The 11524-nt window shown below is 43.3% G+C and overlaps 1 protein-coding gene across 15 annotated transcripts in view; it reads right to left on the bottom strand.

The window, feature by feature from the left end:
- Positions 1-11524, bottom strand: part of HERC3 (HECT and RLD domain containing E3 ubiquitin protein ligase 3) — a 77860-nt gene that overhangs the window by 40902 nt on the left and 25434 nt on the right. For 13 of the 15 annotated variants that reach the window (XR_003092696.1, XR_003092697.1, XR_003092698.1 and 10 more), the window contains 6 exons: positions 7615-7774; positions 5418-5494; positions 4650-4871; positions 3461-3552; positions 1782-1912; positions 721-881 (listed from right to left, as the gene is read on the bottom strand). Coding sequence is in view for 10 of the 15 variants with exons in the window: in XM_025197273.1 (XP_025053058.1) it covers positions 721-881; positions 1782-1912; positions 3461-3552; positions 4650-4871; positions 5418-5494; positions 7615-7774 (843 nt within the window). In the remaining 5 variants the exon portion in view is untranslated. The remainder of the gene's footprint in view (positions 1-720; positions 882-1781; positions 1913-3460; positions 3553-4649; positions 4872-5417; positions 5495-7614; positions 7775-11524) is intronic. The other 2 variants (XM_025197278.1, XM_025197277.1) reach the window with 2 other exon arrangements.

Raw genomic sequence — 11524 nt, 5'->3', positions numbered from 1 at the left:
CCTCCCCTCTCTTGGGGATATTCAAGAGAAGGCTGGATAGGCATCTGGCGGGGGTCATCCTACCCCAGTGCTCTTTCCTGCCTAGGCAGGGGTTCAGACTCGATGATTCATTGAGGTCCCTTCTGACCCTAGCATCTATGAATCTATGAAATCAGGCAGCTTAGGCTGTGGGTCTGCCACTCAGGTGCTCGCAACTCCACTAAACCCATTATGCTGTCCAATTCCCAAGCTGTGGTACACACTGAGTGGGAGGGACTTGCTTCTCAGAATTGCTCCTGGGCTTTTGCTTGGGCAGTGCACACCTGCCCAAGCTCTACCATTCTGTGAGCCTGTTTCAGCCACAAACACCTGCATTATTTAAGGCCCTTAGCTGTGAGGTGCTGAGTACCTGCAACCCCACTGGAGCAAGTGATAATCCTCAATTTAGGGCAGAACTGGGGAAATTTTAACAAGTCCCAGTAGTAAGCAAGAGAATGGTTTGTGAACGTTTCAGAGTAGACCAATGGCAGAACCCAATGTGCAGCTCAGCTATGCAGAGGAGCAAGAAAGAGATGGTTAACCATATGAGAAACCACCAGCTCATTTCTGAGACTTCTCTTTTTTTCCTTTCCTTTTTGCAGGAGTGCGACTAAGTCAAAGACCAAAAGCAAAACGTCTTTAGAGCACTTCATGTGGGCTAATCTCTTATGTGCCACATCCATTACTACGCAGAACACTTACCAGGCTTCCCTGAGAGCTGCCCATTGTGAGCTGCCCAATGACCTTTGACCGGAGATGGGCATTTAACATTGCAAGTGTGTCCAGTTCCCAGCTGACCTCTTGTTCCACAGCCGAATGCATAGATCATTCCAGAAGAAGGCACAAAGGCGAGAGTGTGGTGTCTGCAATGCAGACCATTACAAGGTTTGAGCCATGTTTAAATGTAAGAAAAATCAGACTAAAAAACTACCCAGAAAAACAATGAGCCAGAAGCTCAGCTACTGCAAGTCACTGACATCACCGCTAATTTGAACCAGGTGAGCTCTGACCATGCACCAGCATTCATCCACAGGCATGTCTGGCTGCATTCCTTACATCAGCATAGGGAATGCTGAATACTAGCAGAGCTAGGGGTGATGACACCCTACCCTGCTTCATCTTATAAAAATGCAGTCAGTTTGCTGATGCAAACCCCATCATTTTACTAAATTCTGTCTTCATCACTAGGCTAACAATTTAGCATTTCATAATTTACAGCCTGTCTCCTGAAAGACTGTAAGTTATTGAGGTAAGGAACTTAGGTCTGTATTCTATCCCACCCAGTCAAGTGTGCAAGTGGATTTGGGTACCTCAATGTAATTGTATTCCACCCAACTCGAGTTCCTGAAAAACTGTTAATACAAAAAGGTAGGTGGGCCTCTTGTGCTGCTTTTTTTGAGACTCAGTTTTAAGGGTGAGATGACTGTGTGTTACAAAAGCAAAGGCATTAATGGATTTTCAGACTTGAACAGGGTGGAATAGAATCACACTTAAGCAGTTAAATCTACATAAATGTTCAAGAGGCAGAATAGAGTCTGGCTGTTAGAATCTATCTGGACTGGTATGATGTAGGAGGAGCATACACAGCACCAGACCACAGTAAAACTGACAGTGATAGTATTAGTATTCGTATTTCACAGGCACAAAAGGATGCAACTTTGTTAAGTTTGATCTACCAGATTTAGAGGGCTCTAAATCATTAATTTCTACTACTAAAAATGTACCAAAGCCCTCCCTTGTGCTACCCTCCACAAGGCACTCACCTGCCACAAGCAATCTGGGACACTTCACTGCCCATCAGTTCCAGCACTCTTCGGGGATTAACCTCATCATTCATGGAATCATGGCCAAGCTGCCCACAGGAACCTGCACCGAACGTGAACACCCCTCCACTCTGTTAGCAAATCAAACAGCACATGCTCCATTTAGTGAGCCATACCCAGCAACACCTTTCTTCATCTGGTATCACAACTGCTCCCAAGCTAAGCAGAGGCCATGATAGGTATTCTAAAAAAAAATGGCCTTCAGTACGCCTGGCCATACAGCACCCAGTGGAGTATTCTGATTTTACGGTCAACTCAGTTGCTGTCATAGACCTGTCACATCACGCATCTTTGGCATCTTGGCTTGTACCTTGGTACATTGACGTCCAACCCACTTTCTCTATCACCATCAGATCTATTATAATTCCCAGCTGCATTTAGATAGCCATATAGCCTGAATGCCCAAGACTGCTTTCTGCGGCCCTCTGCATCAGCATCTGTTCAACAGCACTTTTTTTGAACTGGAGCCACATCTAAGAGACCGTCTCTCTATATATGCAACACCACTGTTTAATTCTTTTAGAGCTCCCAAAGCATTCTGCAGCATTGTCACCTCCTTTTACAAGTGGGGAAACTGAAGTAGCAACGTGTCCGAGGTCACCAAACAGATTAATGGCAAAGCCACAAATGGAACCCAGGATGCCCAAACCCCACTCTGATAGTCTGTTCACAAGGCCACACTGTCCCCCATACACCACTTAGTTCTTCAACTTGGGGGTTCTTCAAATGAAGCCCTGTTTTATAAGGCCCCTGGCAAGTGTTCATTTAAAGGTGCCGTGGTATTTAGTCCCCAATCCCAACAATAGTATTTCCTGCTATATCACCTGTACATGCCAGGAGGCACAATTTTGGGATCAGAGATCAAGTCCTAATCATATCCTTTCTACCTGACAGTGCTGGGAGAGCCAGGGATCATGACCTGGGCTCCCCCTGCACTAACAAGTTGAAAGCCAGGTTCCCAGAGATCTGTCCCATCCCTGGATCTGCCACATACAAAGCAGCCATAAAAAGCATTCGTCATATAACATAGAACAGTTTTACAGTTTGTAATGTTCTACATATAACGCAGAACACTTGTATGGCTTGTTTGACATTCTATGGCACATTAAATTGGGTAAAGGTGCAGCACCCTTGCCATTTACGTCACAATTAATTCATTAATTACAGTATAAATGCAATACATAGAGGGGGTCTACAGTTTCTAAACTGATGACTCTTTCTTTCAGAGCTCCATAACTGTGGAGCTCACTTCAAATCTAGCATATAACAGTCCCGTTTTAAACTGTCAAAGCAGGATGCCTAAGAACCAAGGAGGAAGACAGATTTTCTTCTCAAAGGCCTTTCTTGGGGATCTGCCAGCATGTCACCATCATTTATGTCACACTGTTATGGATCATCGTCATCTTCAGTCATCCTTTTAATAAGTGTGCACCGGGGGATAATTTGGTGATTAAATTGAGATCCTAATCTCAAATTTAAGCAACACAATTACAGTAGGGGCAGAAGGAAAAGGGTCAGTAAAAGCCACATGGTTCTTCTCCTATAACACTCAGAAAGCCAAAATAAGATAATCCTGTGGGCGAGAAAATAGTATGAAATTCCTAGATTGATCCTTTTACCTTTGTTAGAACTGCAGTATGTTCTTCTCCACAGCTGATATAGACAACTTTTTGAGTCCGTAAGAGTTTCACATGGCAAGGGGTCTCTCGATCTGCAGAGAAAGGGGAAGAGAGAAGTTTAGTTGATACGGTCATGATATGCTTGAAAAACTCAAAGTGACCTGATTTTCAGATGCAACAAGCACCCACAACTTTGACTGACCTGTGGCAACTTCAGTATTTAAGGTGTGTTTGGAGTGGTTTTGGGGAAGGAGTGGTGACTAAACCCTCAAGTATTTAACCATTATTTTCCATCTCCAAATCCTGAGCAATTTGCTCAAGGGTATAGAGACCCAGATATAACAGGCAGATGGTTCAAGTAGTTAACATATGTCCAGAATGCCACACATAGGGAAACTAAGAATAGCCCTTAAATTCTGCAGACCTAGACAGCACTCCAAGAGATCTCTGGTAACCTGCAAATGCACACCTCAGGCAAATGCTTTTGAGTTTAAACTGGTAGAAATAAGGTTAGGATTAAGACTGTCAAAAGCAGCCATGCTTCAGCACAGGGCTGAAGCATGAAGTACATTTGAGATTGGCCATTTGAAAGCAGTTTATTCACTAAAGCATGCATCTTGCTATAAGGCTGCTCAGAAAAAAGAACTCAGCAAGCTTTTCCTACAGGATCTCTGAAAAAAGTTATTTCAGGTCAGTCAGGGAAATCAGCAATAAACTAAGCAGTATTTAGCAGTATGCAGTGTCCTGAATGCATACACCACAAGTCACTGAGTTCTGTATAAATGATTGTTGGCTGCACTCATGCTAGTGAACTAGGACCCTGATCCCACTGACTAATCTTCATGTGTGGACTTCAGTTCTTCCACTGACTTCAATGCGGGTCACAGATGCCCAGTGTCCCTGAACTGGGAGAAGAAGAAGTAGGGCGACACAAACCAGGCTACTTATCCAGGTTGCCTACATTTTGGCATATTCCTTTTGACCTTGCTGAGTCCCATTTATAGCAGCAAAAAGAACCTGCTTCTATTCCTGGTATGAAAAGTATGCAAGTCCCTTCAAAGAAGCTGCAGTTCTTTATTCTCTCACAAAAGGTGTGCATCATGATAGAAATCATATACCACAAGGTATATGATTACTACAGAAATAAAAGCCATGCTTAGCAAAAAATAACCTATAAACTTTTTCATACCTTGTTCATCACTTAAGCCCAGCTGCCCTGAGCTGTTCTTTCCCCAACCAAACACAGCTCCTGAGAGAGACAGGGCAAAGCTGTGAGCCCCACCAGCAGCAACCTGTGCCAAGGGAATCCCGTCAAGAAATCTGACACGCTGTGGCGTGGCTTGTGAGAGGCATTCTTTCCCCAGGCCCAGCTGGCCGTAGTTGTTCTGCCCCCAGGTGAAGAACTGGCCATCTGAAATAAGAGTGCCCAATTAAGATCAGTAAGTAAAACTTAGCTAATAGCAGAACAAAGAAAACATGAATTATGGAACTAAGGCAAATAAATTCAAATGCGATTGCAATTTTATTGTAATTTTGGTGAAGCACAGAAAAAGTGCTGCTATAACTTACCAGGCAAAACAGAAAAAGGCACGAGCTCTGCTTGCTCATGAGTAGAGCCTAGGAAAAATTTTCCCCATGCCAGACTACTGACATTTTTCTAGCTAGAACCAAAAGGCTTTAAAAAGGCTCATTAACCATCACACAGGAGGCTGGTTAACTGTACGCCACATCCACCACTCCCTCCCTAGTCAGCTCTTTCTGATCATATCCTTGGACAGCCTCTCTCCAGCTCTGGAGACCAGCTGTTTTCATAACAGTCTACTTTGACTACATGACTACTTTGGGGCAAGGTCTTTGGGGAAGGGATGTTATGTGCATGGACACTCCCTCACACCAAGAAACCCCAGAGCACAGGCACTAACACATCACAGATGAAGGAGACTAAATGTTACAGTACCGGCAGAGAGAGCAAGGCAATGCCAACTGCCACAGGAGACCTGCAGTATCGTCTGCTGGTTCAATTTCTTTATTAACCTAAAAGAAGAATTATTGTAACAGGTCACCAAATCCACAAAAAGTCACTCAGCTCTGTCACCATGGTTTTTACCCATGTGCTTGTTCTAACCAAAATGTTTACATGTGACGCACATTGGTTTCTCCTACAATGACATGCAGCCCTGATCTTGAAGACATATGGTTCAACATGTTACTAGGCATTAAACACACCCATTCCAAGACGGTAATGCTGCAGAGTCCAAGTAGCTTTCACCCAGCCAAGTTATCATTCAACTTAGCAGGGCTGTAGCATCTATAAATTGCTTGGAACAGCTGCATTCCAGTGTCTGTATTACTGGTCTCTGGCAAGCTACTGAGGTTTGCTAGCAACAGTGGGTTGTGGAGTTCGTTTAACATTCATCACGACTATTTTGGGAACTTGTAAAAAGAATACAGTGCAAGTCTTAAGATTCTAATATAGGTCTGAAACATTCAAAATAAAGCATTAGTGGTTTTCAGTATTTGTTTCAACCATTTCTCTATCAAATCTCCTTTTTAATGGCTATTCCTGCAGAGAGCGCCTCAGCTCATGCATCAGGATTCTGTTACTGGAAGTTCATTAACCATTTTAATAATACCCAAACCAGATAAGCACCCAACGTTCCTCTCTTATCACCATGTTAGCTCCAGAGGGTTAAGAGGAATAAGTAACAAAGAGAGCTTATTTCTGTCACAGAAGTAAGCTGGTATAGCCTGAAAACCACAAGAACTAGATAACTCTATTGAAAAGATGCTTTTAGTCGCTCTTTGGATTATAAACTATAATTCATTATGCAGTTTAACACTATCAGTACTCTGAAACGGCAAACAGGGAAGTTAAATTAAATTAAAAAAAAAAAAAAAAAAAAATCAGTACCATCTAAAGATTCCCGAGATTCATTAAATATCACCCTGCTGATACAGGGGTGTACTTGGTAGCCGTGTTGGTCTGAAACAAGACATACAAAAAACTAGAACTCTTGGTTCCAAAATGATACCTTTTATTAGACCAACTGGGAAATCACAAGAAAAATGTCCTTTTCTGCAAGCTTTCGGGCAGAAAGTGGTGAAGGGAACTTCGATCCCAAAAGCTTGCAGAAAAGGACATTTTTCTTGTGATTTCCCAGTTGGTCTAATAAAAGGTATCATTTTGGAACTGCTGATAACAGGCACTCGAATAGGTTGCTAACACCTCAGTGGAGGAGTTGGCAACCTACAGAGCCTTTAGATCCAGCCTGTGGAACCACGGCTTCAGTGGAGGGAAGGCTCTCCTTGTACTGGGCCTTATCACCCACCTGGGGCTCCAGTGGGAGGGAAGGTCTGTAGGTGTAGTTGGGGTGGGGATGTCTTTCAGCTTTCAAAGCATGGCTTTGCATCTGAGCAGTAAGGCAAAGAGGTGGAAGTGGCCTGGTCCTAATACCCACCAACTCTGACCTGAGCTAGGTCATTCTGGACCCCCTCCCTTCCCCCCAGAAAACAGTGCCTATCCCTGCGTCAATGCAGTGATGTGTCAAACTCAAACAAGCAAAATGAGCAAATGGGCAACTCTGCAAAACATTTTGAGTAAAAGGTCTTGCTCAAAATGTGATGTAATGTGATGGTAATCAGACCATCACATTAATTATTTTTCATCCCTGGAAAAGGGATCGCACATCTCAGAAGGGTATTCTCAGAAGCAGAAGGTAGAGATACAGGTGTCAAACAGCATTTCTGTTTTGCCCCAACTCCTCTCTTATACCCCTGCACCTCAATCCAAGTTTTAACACACATTTTTCTGATGAGAGAAAGTTTGTCAATTCCTTTTTAGTCTATTATTTTGGGAAACCAAAACTGAAGGCTCATGCTGTCTGTTACAGAGAAGTGTAACAGGGTAGACTGCAGCACAACTGAACAAAAACTCACCTCTGGACCAAGAGGAAGGAATTACTTGAAGAGAAGAATGCAAAGTGGAATAAAATCCCCTTTTTTTTTTAAATTCAGACAAAAATACTTTCTCATGAGCCCACTGGAGGTGTGGAAAGACTCCTAGTGACTCCATGCCCAGACAGAACAATAATGAGTATTGCTACCTCCGAGCACCCCCTGTGAAAGCCTGGGCTTTTGGTTCTCATAAAATTTACCTTGGAACTGCCACTGAATCTTCAATGGTAGTAAGCCCCAGCTGTCCATCGCTCCCAGCACCCCATGCAAAGAGCTGGCCCTGGTCACTGAGTGCCACGCTGTGAGACTCTCCGCAGGCAATGTGCACTATGTGCTGATCTGCCAATGCTCCAATTTGCTCTGAGGAAGACGGAAAAGTCATTAAGAAATAGGGCATCTCTCACATTTCTATACAGACACTATATAGCTGTATACAAGGTCTAACAAAGCAGATCTTGAATAAGCTAGGACTGGTGCATTTGTGACGAGCATGGTTTTGAAAAACCCAACACACCCACACTGCAGTAGAAAGGCACAGATTGTTAAACAGGCTCATTGCCCAGCATCTTCCATGCTAAGTTCCATGACTCCATTTTCAAGCTCTCCTGAAAACCTGCAGAGATTATGGCTGGTAAACTCTCTTGAGAAGTCTGGCCTACAACAGGCAGGTGGCATTATAGCAAACATAACAAAGGAACAGGACTGCAGCATTTAGGGGAGCCACAAAACAAATTATTCTTGCATTAACAGTGTCCTCATTTGACATTTTTCTCTCTGTCTAGCTTGTGATGAATCATTAAGTTGGATATACAGAAATCTTTCTGAAATTTCTCATTGCAGCCTTGATCTTCCTTACTTCACTCGATTACTTAAAAGGTTGTTCCACTGACCACATCTTTCCCACTCATCTTCAGGGACAGTACCTAGATTATCACAGTTGAACTGCTCTATCACTCAGTGCCCATCCCCAGTGTCAATGTTATTAAATTGATAAGAGATTAACTTCAATCTTTTATATATACATTTTAAAAGCAGTAGGAAATCAAGAAATCTGACAGAAGTCAGTCAGCCTGCTTGTAATTCATTTTCTCACTGTGTGCATCTGAAATAGCTTTCCTATCATTAAAATATCACAATTTTCATTGCACACCTTTTTTAAGTGCTTGGTTAACCAAATGAAAAAAATCTGGTCTTGCAATAAATTGACACTTGTCTCGTGGTAAAGTTTTCCCAAGTATGGTTAGAAGAGTGGCCTGGTTTCGCACAACAAAATACAGATTTCAGATTGGACAAAAATGCTTTCTTCTGTATCAAACTGGGAACTGATTAGCCTGAATAAGAGAAAAAACAATTAATTTGCCTAACTCAGTAGAAAAAAGCAAGGTTATATTTAATTCTTTAAATATTACGTTCTATGCCTTGATTATGCAGTAAGAGACAAAAACGGCAAGTAACCAGTTTTTGGCATTTTAAGTTAATTTAAGAGGCAGAGTACTGATAGTGTTAATTTAAAATACTCATGGTGCAATACCCTGGTGCTTTCTACCATATACTTTTTAAAAATCTTTTTAGCTGTTCTAATGAATAAGTCTAGCTAAAGACCTAGTTTACAGGAGCAGTCACTTCAGTTTCACACATCCACATACATACATGCCCTACACATTTGGACAAGACAATGCACAAGTCCACAGTAGGCAGTGTTGTGCCAGTCTGCCTAAGCAATATATAAGTGGGCCCCATGCCAAGAAAAACAGAAGCAGGTCATTCACAAGCCAGTGAGCAGTAGGGTGGAAAGGATGGGAGACATATCAAAATCTAGAGGTAGCTGTGATTTACAGGTCTCTTCCTTTCAGTGACCAGCCAACTAAGGGTGGAAACAGATATTGCCTTTTGGCCTTTGTGCCACCATAAACACTTTTATGATGGCACAAAAGTGACAAGCAAACACACATCCATGCCCCTTGCCACACCACAAATGCCCAAAACGTGTGGCCACGAAGAAAGTGCTATTAATTTGTATTGCTATTTAGCAGCTAATATCTGTTTGCTTTGTGGTGGGAGAGCGCAGGCAGGTTGGTGAGCTGCCTACAATTTCCAGGAGCCCTGGGGAGGTGTGCCAGGAGCTTGAGGGGCCTGGTCCTGCACACCCCAGGAAGTCCCGTGTAGGACTGGGCCCCTTAAGTCCCAGGAACAGCTGCTCAGCTTTCCCATTTTAAAGAGGTGCACCCCTGATAATCTCGGGGTGGGTCTCATTAAGCAAGGATAGCTGGGGTTTCTTGCTTGCAAAAATGTTCCCCCAGGATCTCCATAAGCAGGGAAAGCTGGGGTTTCCCATGGGCAGAAAGGTGCCCCTGAGATTTCCTGAGGGTGCATCTCTGTAAAAGGGTAAAGCTGGCTGCGAAGGTACTCCCAGGGTTTGACGGGCCCAATCCTGCATAGGGATTCCCAGGGTGCACAGGACTGAGTCCCAGGAGAACACATCACCCTCTGTCCTGAAGCATGTAAAGGAGGGACAAGACAGGTGATGTGTTTCACCCAGTGAGGATGATCTGCTTCATTTGGCAAAGTCTATTCCTAGCCTCAGACATGAGTATGTTAGTGCAGATACGGTTGATAGCACTTTTGTGATCAACCAGAAGAGAGTTAACGCATTAGGGTCTTAAAGGCTTCACTACCAGCTCTGCCTAGAAAGTTCTCCAGAAGAAAACAGAACAAAGAACAGCCAAGCAAGGGCACTCCTTCAGTCACAAAAAACCCACTTCATTACCACCCTACTGCAATTTACATTCCACATAGCCTTAATGAAATACAACATTAACCCCATTTGCTTTACAAGGCAATTGAGTTCTTTTAAAGATAGTAGACACAAACCCACCAGTCTCCATCATCTCCCAAATCCATTTTCTGGATTGGATAGGACCCATCTGCATTGGATCCATTCTTCTGACACACCCTTAATGTTTCCAATGGGAACACAAGCACAAAATATGGCAAAGGTGGGAAATTTTGTAATATATTTAGGAAAAAATGGGAGTCAATACTACTTTGCCCACTACTTTGTATTGCCCCCCTTAGTTATGAAAGTTAATTTCTCCCTGAGTCAAGGCGGGGGGGAGAGGGGGGGGAGGAGGAGAAGGTAGGAGTAAAAGAGGTGTACAATTAGTTTACAGGTCTAGTCACAATGTGAATCAACCATCAAGAAGTGCATGTAACCTGGAGAGACAATGAAAGACTTAATGATAAAGCATTAGTGACTGAGAGTGAGAAGAAGCAAGGTTTGTGAGCACAGCATGGCTGCAACTGAAGACAAAGGGACAGAGGTGTCAGGAGACAGGATTCAGAACTCTCTTAAAGACTGGCTTAAGGACTTCCTGGGATATGCAAGAAGGGAAACTGCATCCAGGTTTGGGAGGAAAAAAAAAAGCACTGGAACAGCTTCCACAAATTCTGATCTAGGTTTATATCCCCCCCCTCCCACCACCCATGCTGCGTTCTTCCTGGCTAACAACTGTTGACTTGGTTTGAAAAGCTGCCCTGTGTCACGGTCAATGCCTATCAAGAGCACTGCTCCCAAGAGGGGTACAGTCCAAGCTACACAGACTCAGTGCAGAACCAGGAAGTGAAACAAGGATGCTGAGGCAAGAAAACCCCCTCTCAAGAGCCGTACATTATTAAGCTCACCTTTGCGAAAAAGCTAAGCCAACAGCCTACAAAACTGTCCAAAAGGTAGCACACCCTGCAAATCCATGACCAGCTTTAAGCTAAGAGTTTTAATAGGTCATGCCTTTCACATACATGCACCTTTCCTTCCAGGGATGGATTGCAGCCAGGTTTACTTTCAAAAATATAGATTAACCACAGTTTGACCTGGTTCCAAACTATTAAACAGATCAACTACATGTTATGCACCAAGCTAAAGACCTCACTGTGTGCATCTCTGTTCAGTAGTACAACCCACCTTTCATCACTGGCAGAGGGAGAAGAACAAACAATCTAACACATTTCATGCTTGTATTCAATTCCCATATGCTGATAACATTAATTCCCAGACAGCAATGGCACTGGCATTTTGGACATCAAAAGTAAGCATTACTGCATGACAAGGGAAAG

This window comes from Alligator sinensis, unplaced genomic scaffold (assembly GCF_000455745.1).
Source record: "Alligator sinensis unplaced genomic scaffold, ASM45574v1 scaffold125_1, whole genome shotgun sequence".
In the NCBI taxonomy this organism is placed as follows: domain Eukaryota; kingdom Metazoa; phylum Chordata; order Crocodylia; family Alligatoridae; genus Alligator; species Alligator sinensis.
Note: the sequence above shows the minus strand (reverse complement) of the source record. Positions and strands in the feature narration are given on the sequence as shown.